The 19,672-nt window shown below is 45.2% G+C and overlaps 1 protein-coding gene across 5 annotated transcripts; it reads right to left on the reverse strand.

Annotated features, from left to right (window-relative positions):
• Window positions 1-19,667, reverse strand: PARP9 (poly(ADP-ribose) polymerase family member 9). 5 transcript variants are annotated; one of them, XM_014599589.3, is made up of 10 exons: window positions 19,591-19,667; window positions 15,112-15,137; window positions 11,884-12,723; window positions 9,685-9,924; window positions 9,392-9,601; window positions 5,696-5,771; window positions 4,168-4,536; window positions 3,645-3,796; window positions 2,453-2,627; window positions 1-936 (listed from the first exon to the last, which is right to left on the reverse strand). In XM_014599589.3, the coding sequence occupies exons 3-10, from the start codon at window positions 12,715-12,717 to the stop codon at window positions 521-523; spliced, it is 2,472 nt and encodes an 823-aa protein (XP_014455075.2). In that variant the 5' UTR covers window positions 12,718-12,723; window positions 15,112-15,137; window positions 19,591-19,667; the 3' UTR covers window positions 1-520. The 5 variants fall into 5 exon arrangements, with proteins under 5 accessions (XP_014455075.2, XP_014455073.2, XP_019335810.2 ...); XM_014599587.3 differs by having other exon boundaries at window positions 11,884-12,742; XM_019480265.2 differs by lacking the exon at window positions 19,591-19,667 and adding an exon at window positions 19,030-19,258.
• Between the last annotated feature and the right edge of the window lie 5 nt (window positions 19,668-19,672).

Here is a 19,672-nt window from a genome sequence, read left to right on the forward strand (position 1 = left end):
TCGTTTTATTTTTGGTCAATTTATTTTACTTCAATAAAACCGCTGCAAAACTAGCTACTAAATCTGCAAATAAAGCTCATTTGGCGATCATTAGAAGCTATGAAACATTACTTCTCAACTGACTAATGTGGGTCCTCTAGGTATAACGATAGGTATTCCACCTGAACTCATAATAATCAAATTAACAATGTAAATAAATGTTTAAGTAAAACCACTGTAATTCTTTTGCACAGTGTTATTTCATGTTGATAAGGCATTGCTTCAGTTATAGAAAAAACATAATTTCTGTGACTAAACATGAATTCAAACTCGACTAAGGTTTCTATGTTTAAAATGCATAGCGTTGGATACATATTGAAAAATAAAACTTCTGTGCTATCTTAACCAATAAGAGAATTAGAAACTGTATTCAGGACCCTACTCCAATATAAAGTTGTATATAGTTTAATTGTATACAAATGTGGATATTTCAGCTAGCACTGGCCTAGAAGGCACTATTTCTGCAGTACCGTTGGTTATACTAGTACTTTGTTTTGGGAGAGCCTCTGTGTTCATGGTTCGGTGGTGCTTTACTACCCCATAATCCTGATAAATTCCAACCTGCCATTTTGCTACAGATCCAAGAAGATCCTGGACCATCAGTTTGAATCTGGTGACAAGTGAGTAAATATTTTGGAAGAGCCTGTTTGCTGTTAAAAATGACAAAGGTGGTGGGGTCATGGGCATCATCTACTACACTGTCACATTTGTATGTACTTTTACCATCTACTTCAAAGGCTGGTGGCACAATGCAAGATGGCCCACCTCTGGTATAAAAGCCTGTTATTACTTCTGCCTCAAATACACAAATAAGATGGTCCTTGTCACATTGCTTATTATCCTCTATTAAGTGTCTGGGGTTCTTTTTAAAGTAGATACCAGATCCATATGCTTGTTCTGAAAGAAAAAAGGGAAAAAAGTTATTTTAGAATGACAGATTCTTCATGGTTCTAGCAACGACTACTTAAATTCTAGGTTACATTTTCTCTGCCTTTCACATTGGACTATTTCTGCAAGTAATAAAGCTGGGGGGAAGAACTAATGTCTCCTGATGCTTTACACCCATCTTAAATTAGATGTCTATATTCTGCCCTGAGATACTTGCACACAACTCCTCCTGTCTTAAAGGGAAATTGAGAAATCTGGTTATCAGAGGGAAGAATCTGTGTCATAACGTTTAATGGGTATCAGTGGACAGTGTAGTAAGCAGTAGTCAATAGAAATCTCAGTGTTGTGAATCTGAATCCTTTCTTTTGAAATTTTACTTTGAGAGAATGTTAGCTGTAGTTCTCCCATTTTCACACCAGGTATATCTTAGTAACGGGTTATGGCATGTTGCTGCTTTTTGAAGAGCTAATCATCAAAGGGCCTGACATGATAGCGTTTGGGCAGATTGCCACATGGTATTAATGCCTAAATTCCAATCTTCACCTTCAAAAAAAACTTTGGACTAGAAACTATTTTAGTGTTTTGTGAAAGCCACGATGTTCTCCCATCTCTAGAAAAAAACTAAATTGAGACGCGATGCTAAAATCTTGCAGTGCTCAATAACAAATGCATCTTCTGTATCACTTGGCTGAAATGCATTGTCCGTTTAATTGTGGACTCTAGAGACTGTTTTTTATTTTGTATAGCTCCAACATCGCTGCTGAGATTTTTAACATGTTGATTTTAAAGTCTATGTTAATAATTTACTTGGATGTTTAAAGAGGGTAAATAAGGACTTAGCTCTCCCTTGAAGGATGTTTCTGGATGGACAAGGCCTTTCAATTGATGTTTTTCAAGTGAAAAGGTAGGCCTCAGTTTCAAGTCCATTAAAGCTGGGGTTTTTCCTGGGTTTTACATTTATACTGATATAACTTCACCAATGCCAAACTGCTGCAAGGAAAAACACCAGTGCCCAAACTAAGCCTGATCTAAGTAGATCTGAGTTCTTTCTAGCGCCTACATAATCACCTGTAATAAGTGTTCTATAATTAGATGGGTGCTTACGGTCCTGTTAATGATCCACCAGCAAGAAAGAACTGGATTGTATAATTGCAGAGCTGTGTGGGCAGGCTGTATTAATAGAAGGAATGGCAGGTAGTTAAAATCTCACTGAGGCAAGCAGGTATGGCTCTGAATACATACAGAAGCTGATCTTTTGTATAACGAGCTATTTTTTCTGAGCTTCACTGAAATTTAGTAGCCAAGAACTGTTTTGTGGTTGTTTTTTTTTAATTAAAGAAGCAAAATACTCTGGAGCACTGGACATTTGATGGTGTTAAATGTTCTGTATGTAGCAACAACAGTAACTGGACAGCTTGGGAAAATGGCAATATTATTTGGGAGGGGGGTGGAGAATAAAATTAAGTAAACCATGACATGTTTCTGTCGTCTTTCAACAATATTGCAGAGGAAAGCAGTGAATTACCTGGTGGAGGGGAATACAGTCTCTGAAAACCAGCTCGGCACACCAGCCTACAAAACTGAGCGGGGACACGCTGGTACAGCCTTTGACACACTTGCTTGCCTTTATTTTTCAATTCTACATTTCTTTGAAGGCATTGGAAGACCGTTGATAAAACAGGATTGTGTATTTTCTCTATCTGCAAGATAAACGAGACTTGGTATAAATCAATGGAGGACTGGAGGCTTATGCTGCCACTTAGATAAGTGCCGTTCTTTAAGAAGCAGCCCTTCTTGCCTTCAGCTGACCAGCCAGGCAGTTGGTCTGTCTAAGGCAGGAAGAACCAGGGCCATGGTGCTTTCCACTGAAGCCAGCATGAATTGTGCCCTACTCCAGTGGTATCTCATGGATGAGTTGTGTTAATGAGTGCTGTGTATGTACTTAGGCTCTGCCAGGGGTTGTGTACGGCCAGCGAGAGGTTCTGCATCCTTGATTCTTGTCTAGTTTCAGCAGAGGCTTGCCTGCATTACAAGTCTTCTGCCAACAGACAGTCACTGCCATCAGGAAATCACCACAATACCAGGTTACCTGTGTGGCTTCCTGCAGCTTCGCTATAACAGCCATGAAGCCCAGGAAGCGCTCGCTGTTCAAGGGATTATGGCAGAAGTCATGCCACACTTACCCAGGCTTTCTGTTGGCTTCCCCTACGGTGGCAAAATCTTGTTGTCTGAGTAGCAGAAATTCATGGGGTAAACCTAAGATGTCCTGCCTCAATTCTATTCTACATCCATCAGATATGTTTCGCCCCCAAAGGCACATGCATGTGCCCTCCAGCTTTGTGTCCTGGAGTTTACTACTGACTCCCGCGGGGGCAAATCAGCCTCCTTATCACTCAGACTCGACTAACTCAGCACTTGTGGCTGCAAAGCATAAGGCAGATTTTTATAGTAACTTCTCAAATGTAAAATAAGGATCTAACCACATCTTTTTGAGAGATCAGCTCCAATGTTTTTTGTTTTTTTTTTAAACAAAAAGTCCTTTTCATTAAGCAATAGAGTTAAGCTACATTCCCAGTCTCGCTGTCTACTCAATCCTCTGAGTCGTATTTGTTTTGATTTTTTTTTTTTTTTTTAATTCTTAAATCCATTTGGGGCCTGAACACAAACTTTGCCTTAAGGTTAATTCACAATTATTTGATCAAATACATTCTCTTCACCTTAAGAATCCGAAGACCGTTTTTTTCAAAATATCTCTTTCTGTCCCCGAATTCCTGACATTTTGGTTCTACCAGCATGGTCTGGTACTGGATTGTGGACGATCTTGTCTGGTGTTGGTGTCTTCCTGAAATAGGATCAGTTCCCTGTTGTCCTGGACACAAGTAACAGGATATTTAATTAAATCATGTAAGACTTTTACCGATTAAGTGCATCTCCCAGGAGTCTCAGCTGCCCTTTCCTAGTGGAACCCCAGGTGGGTGTTGGCAATGCAATTACAGACCTACCTGAAATAAATTGCAATCCTCTGGCAATACTCATCCAGCAAGTCAACTGAAGTTAACAGGCTAACCTGTGATCTCTCAAGCGTGGATAACATCCATTACCAAAAATATATAGTATTTAAGCACAGGGATTCTTTTCATCATATGTCAGAACCGTAAGACACGCTCACCTAAATACGGGCAGTATCTGTACCGAAACTCTTCCATATTTCTTTGTTCTTACTAATTTACCCCCACTCACCGTCAGACAGCAGCATTTCCTCTTGTTTGAATATATTCTTCTCTTGCACATAATACAGCATGTTTTCAATTGCAAATACTACTTCAATCACAGCATCAGGAGAACCTTGAATCTCTAATCTGGTCTTTCCACCTTTCACCTCTTCTGATATGGACACACCCAAGGACTGCTGACGAGACAGTTCCACAAACTCTTTTTTGCCAAAGTTAAAAATGTGGTGGTTTTCTATCCGGAAAAGGTGACTTTCCTGGACTTCTGCTATACTTTTGATCCACATTTGTGCCGCTTCCAGTGTCTCGCATCTATTTCCGCTAAGTACAATGACTGGTGCATCTTTCTTAGTCTTTGCTTCAGCTTGTCTGTCTGAAACTAAAATAAATATTATTTAAAGTACAATCAGGACACTGAAAAGTTTCCAAGTACTGCCACACAAAATGTTGTATGCAGCCTGAATGGAGCACTGCAGGGAACCAGACTGGGTTTTTTGGCACTTGTAAAAAGGTGCATTATTGTGGGAAGATTTTTTATAATGATATAAATGGTAGTTAGGTGTTGAACTCGCACTAACTTAGTAGGAACTGGGGACCTACCTGCAAATTGTACCTTTGATAAAGGACGAATCCTATTTCTCTTACAGAATGTGGCAGATCTCCCCTTAGCTAAAGCATAACGAGGATCTACTTCCTCTGCACTTACCAGATATATCTCCAGCCTACCTGTAAAACTCCATTGTATTTTATGTCATATTAAATGCCAGGTAAGGGCCTGTATTTCCCTTTCTTGATTTTTTTCCTCCATGTTACTTCATCTTGGTTTTAAAATGAAGTTGCTGTTGCAGGGACCATATAAGCTGATAAAATTCAGTGTTTACACAGACCGGCCATGTAAGCTTCACTTTTAACTCTCCAGTTAGAAGTGTATTCATGTTAAGAGTTGCTACACATACAGGTGGAGATGACTGAGAAGGCACTGCATTCCTTAAAAGGCAGTTTGGCCTGGAGTAAATTAACTATCTTTGACATTTCAATTAGATTTGTGGATTTTCTTTTTTTTAATTAGGAAGCAAATCAGCAAAAAAAAATTAGTGTTCATCACTTGCTCATTTAGTACCAGCTGAAGAGAACTCTTAGCTTGTTAAAAGATTCCTTCTGATAGAAATGCTGCTTTAATTTTAATTTCTGTGTCTTTCAGTAATTTGGAGCACTGCAAAAAAATCACAAGTGTCTGAACCGCTGAATAGTAGCAGTTAGTGTAACAATTACATCGGGTTTGTCCAACTGACAGTCTGAGAAGAGTAAGAAAGAAAAAAAGACAGTCGTGACACTAAAATAAATTCTACAAAACAGTGCTCCAAAAGCAGGTAATGCCTTTCCCCACCAATCATAATTGATTGGGTCCTTTTCATGTCTTATCAGATGATCTCACAGACACCAAGAGTCAAAATGCAAAGTTTCTATATGCTTCCTTCCCCATGATGTTTTTTGGGAAACTCATTTTCAGAACTGTATCCAGAGCATTCCTGACTCACCCAGATTCTGGTGTTTATTGCTAACCATCTTCTCTCCCAGCTGGCGTTTTGCTGAATCAAGCTTCGTTTTGAAAGCCTTGGGGAAAAAAAAGATCATTTGGAACCCGTTCACAACCAACTGACTTACATATCTAAGTGTTTTCACACAAGCCATTTGGCTCACCAGGATCCTCTTGAGTAAGCAATATACTACGTTAATTAAACATATCCAATAAGCTATGGAACGGTGCAGCAGTTAAAACACCAGCTGTTCAGGTGTGACTTGGCCCTGGCCCCCAGAAGTATCATTTCATACAAGGCCAAATGCTGGTCCCGGTATTACACCTGGCATAAGTTTTGCACAGAAGAAAGTTCAAAGTCACCTGGATGCAGTTCACACAGACCCATGCACCAAGCTGCTACTGCAGCTTGCAGACAGAAGAGGCTGTCTGCTCCTCCATCTTTGTGAGGATTTATGTTGTCACTGTACACCATCCGTTTCTCTACCCCATCCCCAAAGCTCCTCTTGATATAACGCCCCCCCCGGGAATGCTGCTCTGAGCTGTACGGTGTATTTGGACTTCCTGTAGACTGCCTTCCTGTGCTGCAGAAATTCAGCATCCTGAGCGTCAGGCAACAAAAGAGCCTGCGGTGAATAAAGGACGGGTTCTGGCATGTTATGGACACACAACCGTGTGAGCATGTGCTCCAAGGAAACCAAGACAAGAGACAACAAAATACAGCTGGGTCAGAGGTCTGGCATGTGGCAGGAAGATACAATCACTCTTCAGTCAAAGGTCAGGGAAGGTATATCACAGCTGATACTAAGTTAGAAAATAGGGTATTACCCTAAATGCCACTGACCAGAGGGAGAACAAACAGCTCTGGAGGATTACAGCAGAGGGATCAGACAAGCAAAAATCAGCAGTAAAGTTGCTGGAAATTCTTATTTCAAATACTGGAGTGATACTGCCAAATTCAGAGATTACATGCAAGGTGAGATAAGGTATATACCAAGAAGTGAAGGTCTATTGGATCCAAGTGTCAAAACTGTTGTACTTGGCCCCTCAGTGTCCCATAGGCGACGTTGTACGAGAAGAACAATAGGAAACAGCAACGGAGGGACAGGCGTTTGCTACATCTTCATTCCATTCCTTCAGCATGTAAATTAGACTTCCTTATCCCCACTTACTTAGGCAACCTCACCCATCTCATCAGAATTTGATTCTGAGTATGATTCAATATTCCCCTACAGCAGAGGTGGGCAAAACATGACCTGCAGGCTAGATCTGGCCTGCCAGGCACTTTCATCCAGCCCACGGCACCCACCAACTAACTGTACCCTGCCCATCCCTTCCACCCCCATATATACCCCCCCACCAACATCCCTATTGTGTCTCGCTCCCATCCTTGCGAATGGAAGAGCCCAGCCTGGCCAGCACACAGCTTCCAGGCAGGGCCAGAAGGGCCCAGATCTGCTCAGCTTCCCCAGCATCCCGCTTCCTCCAGGCAACAGGTAGGGAAGCAGTGGGGGCAGCGGGGGAGCTGCAGCTGGGCAGGAGCATGGAGGGGCTGGTGCTGGCAGCAGTGCAGAGCCCATGCCCAGGGGGGTGGCAGCAGTGTGGAGGTCAGGTGGGAGGGGTGTGGGGACCCCCTACGCACTCCCCCCATTGGCACACAGTCCCTGCAGGCGGCAGCAGCAGCAGGTGGTGGGCACTTGTGCCCGGCACTGGCACTGCCAGGCAGCTCCAGCACGTGCTGCATGCGGGGAGGAGAAGTGCAGCCTGGCTGGGCCACCTCAATCACCAGGGCTCCCCACCGTGCATGTGCAGCTTCCACACTTGCTCCCTACCAGAGGGAAGGTCCACATGCTGGAGCTGGCTCCCTGCTACACATCCCAGGACTCCGCCAGAAGTGGAGGAAAGCACCAGCCCCTGCTTCCCCATGAAGTCCTGGGAAACTGCATGGCAGGAAGTAGCGAAGGCAGCCGGCTCCAGTGCGTGGAGCTTCCCTCCAGTGAAATGTGAGTGCGTGAGCTGCACATATGCAGTGGGGAGCCCTGGCAATAGAGGAGAGCCAGCCAGGCTGTGCTCCTTGCCACAATGTGCAGCACTGGCTGGAGCCACGCACCACAGGGAAGCAGCACCTGCACCGGGCACGAGCACCCCTGCCTGCTGTTGCTGCTGCCTGCAGCGACTGCATGTCATGGAGTAGTAGCGGGGGGGGTCCCCTCACACCCCACAAATCTCACACACCCTACCCCCAGAACCCCTCCAACTATACACCCCCCAACACAACCTATCGCCCCCCCCACACAGCCACACCCTCTCACAAACCACCCCCCATGCCCCGCCATACATACACACCCACCCCACCATATACACCCCACCAGTATACAAGACAAAGACTTTATTTTTGAGTTATTATCTAAACACCCCTATATACAGCATGCAAACAGGTGGTCTGTGAATGTGTAAGAAAGAATAATGAACAGAAGTAGAGAAGGGACGCTGCCTCTCTGCACTGCATTTGTAAGATCGTTACTAGAACACCGGTGTCTACATTTCGAGGCAGATTTGGAAAGAATGAAGAGTGTTCAAAGAAGAAAAACAAAAATGAGGCTGCAAAGCAGACCTTATGAGGTAAGACTTAAGGTATTCGATCTTTTCAGCACAAAGAGAAGGAAGGTAGAGAGGGCACTTGACTGCTATTTTTACGTACCTAAACATGGAAACATCTTGTGATATATACAGACCTAAAACAGCTGCATATAACTTTCAGCTGGTATAAAGTGGCACAACTCAGTTGAAGTTACAAACAATGAATAGGGCCTTGTCTTTGCAGCCTTTTTATTGTGTACAGGAAAAGCATGTTAAAATGTTCCCAGTGGTCAGGAAGCAGCATCTTCACTGCATCCTTCCTGCCAGCCCCCAGAAATGCAGGCCTGCTGTAAGGGCAAAGGGTAGGATGGCAGAACTGCATGTGCTCTCCTAGGGAGTCATGTATTGAACTTCCCCAAGACTGTTTTAGGTTACTGCAGGCAGAACCAACACTCATAACCTTCTTAATAGGTTGGTGCTCAGTCTATCTGGCCGTTGGCCAAATGAGTAGCATGGGGCTGGTTCATGGGCATGATCCAGCACAGGATCCAATCCACAGGTGCAATGTGGCACACCACCCTCATTCTGTGCACAAGATCCACCTGCTGCATGACCCCATGTGCTGGCGCAATCCAGCGCAGGGCTATGTCAACCGGCCCACAGGACTCCCAGAGCTGTCGCAGTTAATGACGCCAGCCAAAGTTCAGGACCTGCAGAGACCTCAAGAGCTGGATGACATGGCAGGCTGGATCTGGCCCACAGGCCATAGGTTGAGCACCATTGTTAGACCCAATTTCTCTCCCTCAGAGCCATGCTGCTGGCTGAGAAGGAAAGCTGAGCACTGTGTTCTCTGCCAAGCGATCTGCACAGCCATGTTCTCCCAGGATTTGCTTCTATCAAGAGACCAATTCCTGTCCCCTTCCAGGATCTTGTCTACGTGTCCCATTCAGCCAAACCTGCTGGCTTTGATCTTTGATTGCTCATGTCAGCAACAGTGAATGAAAATGCATACTCTACAGGCTTCCTAGCTACAAGTTGGTTTGTTAACAATACACTGAAACTCTTTTTATTGCTGGTATGGGTGCTCTCAGCTTGTTGTTAATATGAAACATCTTACCTTATACACGTCATTGTCATTTGGATAAAGCACAAAAAATACTTCTATTTTTTTTGAGGGCTGTTCCTTTGCAAACTTGAGAACTTCATCGATCATAATACCTGCCACTTCATCCTTTGCCAGATGTAACTTCTCAATCCCTAATGCAGGGAAAGAAACTGAAGCAGATGGAAACTCAAGCAGACACTTCGCCATTGCAGTTTTGAGTACCTGCCAAAAAAATAAAATGATTTTAAAACTAACTTTACTTGTTTACCATAGAGAAGTGAAAATCCAATTGAATTGAACATCACCTTGTGTTTATCACCGATTGGATATGGCAGATATGGCCATACTACGTGGAGCACAGTTTTGCTTGCCAAATTGTGTCCTTTTGTCCATACAAGTTGTTCTTCAGAAAGTGACAGATGTTTTTTCAAGTTGTTCTGAAATTCCTTCTCAAGAGATGGTCCTCCTTTTCCCAGAATGGCATTTGATACCCTTCCGACCTTTAGATCACTATGCATGCCAACAGAATTCACAATAATGTCAGTCTGAAAGAGAAGAAGACAATCTTTTAGCACGTTTCAGTTTGAGTATGCATGTATGTTAAGTCCACTGCAATCAAAACTCCCCTTTAAATGTTCCTGCAACTCAGTATAAAAAAAATCCTGCTTAATATAGGTGTTGTAGTTGTGGTGGTCCAGAAATTATGTGAGAGGCAAGGATTTCTTAGCGTGATATCTTTTATTGGACCAACTATATAGCTGAGATAGAATTAAACAAGATTTCAAATGCAAGACCTTGAAGACATGCAAGACTGGCACTCCCGGTCTCCGGAGCCTACTAGAGCCCTTCAAAGCTCTGGTCCGCTCCCAAGGTTGGAGTGCTGATCAACTGAATGGCGCTCCCAGCCATGGGCATGCCACAAACCCAGTTTGCTACCTCCTGGTACAGGGAGATCCCAGGACCATGATCCTGGGCAGCCCCTGTACCGGCAATAGGCATGATTGGGATCTGATCCCCAATCCCACATTCCCATGTGTGGCATGACAGGAAGCTCGATGGTTGGACTTGGGGATCAGATCCCATTGTGCCTTTAACTGAATATCTGTCAATGGTCTCTGGGGTACTCGGACCTGGGGGAGGGGAATAACAAAATTGTGGCTGCCTCTCCTGCAGGAAAATGATATGGAGAAAATAATTCCCAAGCGCCCTCCTTCTTCTCTCAGTGCGCTCATGAGGGCAAATATAAATTGGAACTAAATATGCACAATGAAAGAAAAAAACCTTTTCATTACCATGGTTTGATCACAAAGATAGAGACTCAGACCTTAACTTGACTGTTCCAGGGTAACTAAAAATGCATGGCTTTCAGGCACACCCATTTCAACTTCTTGAAAGGAATGAAATACTCTACTGCCTTATCTAACTCACTCATGCAGGTCCCCCTGCCAGGCATTTTGCTGCCTCTTATCTCCACACCTTAAAATTATGTGCATCAGGGGGAACTGAGGCATTTCTTTGACACACAAATTATGGAAAAATTCTGTGAGATGCATTAGTCATCAGTAGCAGGCACTATTGTTACAGCTGCCAGGTAGCTTCCAGCCTAATCCTCCCTTCTGGTTTATTCCTAACAAGGTTTAACAAAAAATATCTATATCTATATAATTAAATAATTTTAAATAGGTATATAGAATATTAAATAGTTTTACGCCTTGCTGCATAGGACAGGACATAAAGCAATGGCTTCAAATTGCAGCAAAGCAGAGTTAAGATTCAATCTCAGGAAAAAACTTCCTTACCATACAGTACGGCAGGGGAATAGACTGCCCAGTAAGCTGAAGAATCTCCATCACTAGAGCTTTTCAAAAAAAGAGGTTGATGAGGACTAGGGATGATTTAGGATTAGCATTCCTGAATTTGAGCAAGGGACCAGATGATCCCTGAGGTCCCTTCTAACTCTTACAATTTGATGAATTCCATTTTAAGTCACAGGGTGTTTTAAGGATGTTGCTTAAAGTTGCTTTGTTTTTAAATAAAATATTGTCAGCTGTACCAGCCTATGCTGAATGCCCCAGCAGCAAGAAGAATTCATCCCAGTCCCAAAGAAAAGTGGAATGCCATAAAAGCTAGAAAAGCCACCTTGTAGAGAACATATGAAACCCTGTTAATTATCAAAATATTATACCAGAATCAATGTTAAAATAAGAGAGTAATATTATGAACTTTCCTGCTTCCGTCTGCTGTTATCTCTCTGTATTCTCAAGACAGCGTGTAGCCAGAAAGGAAATTTAAATTTTTTAAAAACTCAAAGTCATATTAAGAGATTAAGACTTTTTCTAGGTTAACCAATGCAAAGCCTGGGTGATTAAAGGCAGGAGGTCAAGAGGCACATTTAAGAGACCAAGAGGCCACTACGAGATGGTCCCTGATCTTCTAGCATCCTGCACCCTGCTGAGATGCAGATCTGTGCTCAGCACTTCACAGGATACAGGGTGAAGACTTACATGCTGATTTTCGATGAGCCCTTGTTTGATGTGTAGGGAAAGGCCATTGACGGTGATGGAATCTGGAGACGAGCTGGATGAAGCTGGTGCAGTCCCCTGAAGTGCGCTGGTGTCGCTCCTGCCCAGGCATGCTTCACAGGCCCGTTTTATTGCTGCAACTGTGGGCTCATCAATGTTCACCAAGCGGATTTCTTTCAAATGGGGAAATACTGGAGCCAGATCCACAAATGCTTTTATTGTCTGTACAATCACAGAAGCGCACAAATCTAGTGGGAAGCCAAAAATTCCTGAGCTCACTGCAGGGATAGCCACTGACCCGATATAACTCTCTGGTTTATTAACATAGGTCAGGATGTTTGTAATAGCTACCTCAAGCTTGTGACAGCATTCATCCTTGTTATATGACAGCCACCTGGGGCCTACAGCATGGATAACTGCCTTACAAGGAAGCCTGCCTCCACCTGTTACTGCTATGTCCCCAGCCTTGAGTGTCCCATAGCGTTCAATATGAAGTCTGCTCTGTTCTTTAATAGCCGGCCCCCCAGCTTCTGCAAGAGTAAAAGCAAGTCCTGCACCATGATCCAGAAATTCATTAGCTGCATTGACCAATGCATCAGCCTTGTGTGTTGTAATATCATCCATCCAAACAGAAAGCTCAATTCCTCTTTTTGGGCTTTTCCTGTACACTTCAACGGGGCATAGTCTACACTTAAAGACTGGCGTGCAGCCAAACTTCTTCCAAAGCAGGTCACGTAGACAGCCCTCTCTCTTCTTAAGGATTTCATAAACATCTCTATTGATGACGATGGTTACGTTTTCCTCCTCCATGGCCATGTCGGACTATATGGAATAAAATAACCTGGGATAAATGCAGCAATTTCATGTCAAAAACATCATTTTTAATGAAGACCAAGTTCAAACTTTTGATAATTTTTTTTTAAATTGGTTTGGGAGGTTAAGCGCAAACTCGTTACCAGTCATTCCAACTGGCAAAGTTTTCTCTGCTCCCTTCCTACCTCAAAGCCACTATAAGACGGGCCAGTTATGGGCTCTCCTCACCAGTAAAGCAAGGAAGCAAAGGACTTCCAAATGAGAACTTCCTTATGAGCCCTAGCCTGGCCATTCTTGAAAACTTTTTCTCATCTACTTTCACTGTAACTCTCCTCCCACCCAGTCTTACAATTATGCGGATGCTGTCGTGTTTGATCCAAGTAGCTGCCACTCCCTGACTTCAGAGGGAACTCGTGCCCCCTTCCTCTGCCCACATCAACTTCCCTGCTGAGCAGGTCCCACCATCCCACCCTTCTTTAGGACCTTCCCTTCCTTTTCCTTTTCATCTCTTTATGCTTCACCATTGATGTGAGTTTTAGGACACCGGAAACTCATCTTGGTGCATTTTAAGGAACCAGCAGCATTCTGGACCAGAAAGCTGGTGAACGCTTGGTTTTCTGTTCTCACGTTTTCACCCAAAAGACAACTGCAGTCCTGCAGCTGTATAGGAACAGGCATGGGGTATCCAGCTTAAGTTCCTTTTAGCCAATGTTCTTTGAGAGAGAACTGAGCAATTTTATCTTCTCTCCCTGGTAGCAGGGTATCTTCCTTGAAAGAGTCCCTCAGATACTGGCAGCAGTTAGTCCCTGGGTTATGCAGCTTGATTTCCAAATACTTATTGGGATTTGCCAGGCACTGTAATGCATGCCCTTTCAGTGGGGAGGTCGCCACTGCACCACTTGTCAGGTCCCCTGGATTCTGTTATCAGACCCTCAGGCTCTCAAGCCTTTTGTGCAAAAAACAGCTGCCTGGCATTACCCCGAGCTGCTACTGCCTCTCCCCAAAAACAACTTTCTCGAAGGTGCTCTAAGAAACACAGTGCAGCACGCAGCAGGAAAGATACTGCAGGCTCTGTGATGAAAGCAGCACTGGAGGAGAAACAGATGGGCAATCATCCCATAACAGTTGCTGCTTCAACAACATTTTATCCTACTTCGCTTGGTATATATTTGAATAACCAGCATTGATCTGGAAAGTTTATTATCCTGTTCCCATGTCATTACCACTGCCCAGTACTACTGTGACGGTAGGTTTCCATAGAACTACATCCCCTAGATATCCTTTAACTTGATTGTGCAAATCCTTTCAGCTGATCACATTTTTCACTGAGGTATTTCCCTTAACAAACTTAAAACAGGCTGTTCGGCACTTCAATATTCAGAAGGTGCCCTGAATTTGGAGGAGTGTTGTTTTTCTTTTTTAAATCAAAGCACCATTGCTTGAGCACGACTATACTGTACTTTTAAAGTGGCTAGCTATAAGTGGAAGCTACATAAAACTGATATCTTTATCTAGCTCACAAATGCTGGTTTGCTTTCAGTTACATGTATGCCTTCAGATGTACTTGTTTTATTTTTAGTGAATTTTCAGTTCCAATGGAACAAGTTAATACTGTATTTACCTGAATACAAGATGACCCTGAGTGTAACATGACCCCCCAGTAAGTAGATTCTATTAAAGGAAAATTTATAAATGTATTATAACTTTCCATGTATGGAATCTAATTATTGGAGGATCATCTTAAATTCCACCCACCCACACTACTGCAGGTGATGGGGGCAGCAATGGGGCAGACGGTGGGAAACAGACAGTAGGGAAGGGCAGGTGGTAGGTCACGTGGTAGAGAGGAAGTAAAGGGGAAGCACATGGAGGGGGCAGTGGGGACAGGCAGTGTGGGAAGTGGTGGGGCAGGCAGTGTGCTCCTTGGCACATGTCCCTCCGCCCTCATTATGCCTACCACTGCAGCCTCAGGTCCCTGACCCCCTTCCCCTGTCCCCTCCATGCCACTTCTGCCCCCTGCCCAGCCTTGGGTCCCCACCCCCGGCAAGTCTCTACCTGCCCCTCCCCACCTGCACCTTTGCTCCATGTCAGTGGGCTCCATCTCTGCTGCAGACTGCGGCACTGTGCATGGCTCCAGACCAGCCCCATAGCAGCAACGCAAAGCTGGCACGGCTGCTACAGGGCCGGGCTGGAGCACATGCGCCGTGATCCAGCTTTGGGCTGGAGCCGGAGCCGGAGCCAGATTCGAAACAGTTGCCTGCCCCCCACACCTCCCACTTCATACTTTATTGTAAGGCAAGGCGCTTTTTCCCCCATGTTAAAAGGGGAGAAGCTTCATTTTCTAACTGAGTAAATATGGTAATTTCTAGTTTGTTATAAAGTGGAAAAACAACTTACCTGAGTTGTCTTCCAGAGTTATAAGACTGTATAACAATATAAAAGGGAAGAAACAAAAGGGTAATGTAATTATGTAACACATTACTTATACAAAGAGACAGCTTACACATATCCGATTCAGTCAGTCTATAAGGTGCGGCGTCTATCCTGCCTTCTGTCAGACTACAGACTAATGCACATAACTACCTCTTCTCTTATATAAATACAGATGTATTGTAAGCGTGACTGGCAGCACCTCGTATTACAAGACTCTACTTTCACAACAGCGAGCATCACTACTAGAAGCAACTGAATGGCGCAGGGCAGGTTTGTGGGCCAGATCAGGCCCTGCACACTGGGATCCGGCTCTGGGGGCTAAACCTCGACCTCTGCCATTTCCCAGAATAAGCTAGGAAAAAAATGTTGAAGTTTAACAAGTTCTGGCAGCCTGTTCAGTAGAGCACCCTTGGGCTGCCATGTTATAAAGCAAAGATTTGATATTTGGCATTTGATATTTTTCCCTTCCTCATGAAAATCTGTTCACATAATAGCAACAGGAATAATATTTATATCCTGACCTATCCAGAAAGGTTATGGGCAAGTTATAAATCTTTTTGATGCATTTCCTTTTGATGCATGATTCATACATACTCCGTCTGTCCCTCCTTACTCCCAATATATGTCTAAGCCACATTTGGCCATTAAATTGCCCTCCTCCCTTCTGAAGGCACATGTCTATGGGACTATCTGGTTTATTTTCCTTATTATCTAACCAAGTTATATGTTGCCACCTATTAGCTATGAAGCTGCTGGTTTCTTTCAGACCAAATCAGTAAGTGGTCCAACGTCCAGAACTCTGGACTTCAGAAAGCAGATTTCAACTCGCCCAGGGAACGGATGGGCAGGATCCCCTGGGAGACCAGTCTGAGGGGAAGAGAGGAGTCCAGGAGAGCTGGAGAAACCTATTTTAGAGAAATTTCACTGAGGGCACAGGAACAAACCATCCTGATGTGCAGGACGATTAGCAATTATGGCAGAAGTCCAGCTTGACTTGGCAGGGAGCTCTTCAGTGAGCTAAAACACAAAAAGGAAGTTTACAAGAAGTGGAAACTTTAGATATATGACTAGGGAGGAGGAAAAGAGTATTGCTCAGGCATGCAGGGATGAAATCAGAAAGGCCAAAACGCAGCTAGCAAGGGAAATGAAAGGTAACAAGAAGGGTTTCTACCGGTAAATCAGCAACAAGAGGAGGATCAGGGAAAATGCAGGTCTCTTACTGAATGGGGGGAGGCAACCTAGTGACAGATAATGAAGAAAAGGCTGAAGTACACAATGCCTTTCTTCCCTTAGTCTTCACAGGCAAGGGCAGCTCCCAGACTATTGCATCTGGTAGCACAGTTTGGGGAGAAGGTGAATAGCCAACAGTGATGAAAGAACAAGTTAGGGACTGTTTAGAAAAGCTGGACCCATCCATGGGGCCAGATGCAATGCACCTGAGGGTGCTGAGCAAGTTGGCTGATATGATTGCAGAGCTATTGGCCATTATCTTTGAAAACTCATGGCAATTAGGGGAGGTTCTGGATTGGAAAAGGGCAAATTTAGTGCCCATCTTTAAGAAAGGAAGAAGGAGGGTCCAGGGAACTATGGACCAGTCAGCCTCACCTCAGTCCCTGGAAAAATCATGGAGTAGATCCTCAAGGAATCCATTTCTAAGCGCTTGGGGAAGAAGAAGGTGATTAGGAAAAGTCAGCATGGATTCACCAGGGGCAAGTCATGCCTGACCAACACCACTGCCTTCTATGATGACTGGCTCTGTGGATGCAGGGAGAGCAGTAGATGTGATATACCTTGACTTTAGCTTTTAATACCATCTCCCACAACATTCTTGCAAGCAAGCTAAAAAAGTACGGGTTGGATGAATGGGTCTAAGGTGGATAGAAAACCAGCTGAATCATCAATTTCAGAAGGTAGTAATCAATGGCTGGCAGGTGGTATCAAGTGGAGTGCCCCAGGGGTTGGGCCTGAGGCCAGTTTTGTTCAACGTCTTCATCAACAACCTGGAAGATGGCATAGAGTGCGCCATCAGCAACTTCACAGGCGACACCAAGCTGGGGGGTGTAGTAGATACACTCAAGGGTAGGGCTAGGATTCAGAGTGACCTAGACGAATTGGAGGATTGGACCAAGAGGAATTTCATGAAGTTCAACAAGGACAAGTGCAAAGTCCTGCACTTAGGACGGTACAATCCCATGCAACAGGACAGGCCGGGGGTGACTGGCTGGGCAGCAGCTCTGCAGAAAAGGACCTGGAGGTTACAGTGGACAATAAGTTGAATATGAGCCAGCAGCGTGCCCTTGTTGCCAAGAAGGCTAACGGCATCCTGGGCTGCATTGGTAGTAGGAGTGTTGCCAGTAGATCAAGGGAAGTGATTATTCCCCTCTATTCAGCACTAGTGAGGCCACATCTGGAGTACTGTGTTCAGTTTTGGAGCCTTCACTACAGAAAGGACGTGGACAACTTGGAGAGAGTCCCAAGGAGGGCAATGAATAGTTGGGGCCCTGGGGTATGTGACTTATGAAGAGAGGCTGAGGGAACTGGGCTTATTTAGCCTGGAGAACATAAAACTAAGAGGGGATTGAATAGCAGCCTTCAACTCCCTGCGGGGGGGGGTGCAAAGAGGATGGAGCTGGACTGTTCTCCATGGTGGCAGATGACAGGAGAAGGAGCAATGGGCTCAAGGTGCAGCAAGGGCAGTTTAGGTTAGATATCAGGAAAAACTTTTTCACGAGGAGGGTGGTAAAGCACTAGAACAGATTCTCCTGAAGGGAGCGGACTCACAGGGTCTTTAGATTAACAAACACAGAGGGTTGTTAGGCCTCTTTTACCCTGCCAGCCTGCTTTTGGCAGGCCAAAAAGGGATTCTTCTCCAGGTATTGGAGAAGTTAATGGAAGTGTAAAGTAAAGTTAATCGAAGTGTATTAAATAAGTTCCACAACATCAACAATAATAACAGCAAGCAGAATCACAAAGCCAGCTAGTATATACAGTATTTACAGAGCAGACGGCAACAACACCACACTCTTGGAGGATTTTATGCCTTACCCCACCACGCTGGGTACTAAACACCTCAATCTCAAGGGATGGGTGATACTTTACCCTTCCTCCTATGCAGCAGAACAGGTGGACCACGCAGGTGTGTTCTTACACAACCAGCAACACCCAAGATCCCAATCGTGCACACCTTTGCACACACTCTCTCTCTCTCCCACGCCCCCATCTCATATAATCTCAGTTGTGCACAAAATCCAATCTCACACCCAGGTCATGACCCACACAGGTTTTATGCTGATCATATCAGGCCACCAGTCAATCACCTCTCAACCAATTGTCACTCAAATCATTGGCTGAAAAACACCCTGACCTATGTGGCAGAAGCAGGAAGGGGAACCGTGAGACCCCCACAGCAGAGTAGGGCATGGCTGGACCCAGATCACCCCTGCCCTGCGCTGTCCAGCCTCCTCCCATGAGCCTCAGGTTGCCAACACTGAATCTAGTCCAGGTTTCCAAAACACCAACATGCCCGCGACGCACACCGCAAGCGTGCCGGCGTGCTGGCATAGATAGTTACAGATATAATGCGTAGACTTCACGTCAAGAAGGCAAAAGCACATTGCTATTACATTTCAAAAACCCACTGGACTACCGGATCAATGAGAGTTAACATTTATCTTAATGAGCGCCCCATCATTTATCTCCCGGGTGACTCTCAGCAGCCTCCTGGGGATTTACAGGCTTCCCTCGCCAACCGCAGGAGTTAGGCTCCAACAAGTTCCCGTGGTCGGCAAAACCGCGGATGGTGAAACTAAAGGCTTACGGGGGAAATGAGGTTAGGGACTTGAATACTGTACAGTATAGTGTATACAAATCATTTTTACTTACCTTTACTACACAGGGTGGTCAACGGGACATACTCTAGGGGTACTTAGGTTACAGGGGGTACGCTAGGAGGACACCCCGGTTTTCTGCCACCCCGTCCTCTATTGATACAAAACCCGGCCGCCTTCACGCCCTGTATTTTCCTCTTGGAAAAAATGCTTTTCACTTGAAAAATTAAGGACATCAAGGCGACATAAAGGGTGTCGTATGGACAGAGGACAACCGGCCTGTTCACCCCACGGACAGGGCAGCTCCCCGCCGCCGCCGCCGCGCGCACCTCCGGCAGGGCCGGGGGCCACGGAAAGCCGCGCTTACTCGAGCCAAAACGAGACGTGTGGCTACCCACGGGCGAGGGGGCCTGCGCACCCATTCCTGGAGGGCCACGCGTCCCCCCCTGCCCATTTTGTGGGACTTCACCTGCAGTTGAACAGCTGGGAGGGAGGCAACACCCCCCCCCTCACCCCCTCCCCGCCCCTAAAGTGCCCGGGGAGGGAACCCCCGCTGCCTCCGCGGCCGCGGCACTGCTGGCGGGAAGCCCGCGGCCTTTCCCACAATCCCGGCTACCTGCGCTGGGCTCCGGGCGCGGCCGCTGCAGCCGCCGGGAAACGAAAGCGAAAGCGGCCGCGGCGGCTCCTCCTTCCTTCCC

This window comes from Alligator mississippiensis, chromosome 4 (assembly GCF_030867095.1).
Source record: "Alligator mississippiensis isolate rAllMis1 chromosome 4, rAllMis1, whole genome shotgun sequence".
NCBI classification, from domain to species: Eukaryota; Metazoa; Chordata; order Crocodylia; family Alligatoridae; genus Alligator; species Alligator mississippiensis.

Excerpts from the sequence above, each read along its gene's own strand:
- PARP9 (XM_014599589.3), bottom strand. The coding sequence starts at position 12,717 with ATGGCCATGGAGGAGGAAAACGTAACCATCGTCATCAATAGAGATGTT. Across the intron at positions 9,602-9,684 it reads CAATCGGTGATAAACACAAG|GTACTCAAAACTGCAATGGC; the intron begins GTGATGTTCAAT and ends TTTTTTTGGCAG. Across the intron at positions 4,537-5,695 it reads CAATAAACACCAGAATCTGG|TTTCAGACAGACAAGCTGAA; the intron begins GTGAGTCAGGAA and ends TATTTATTTTAG.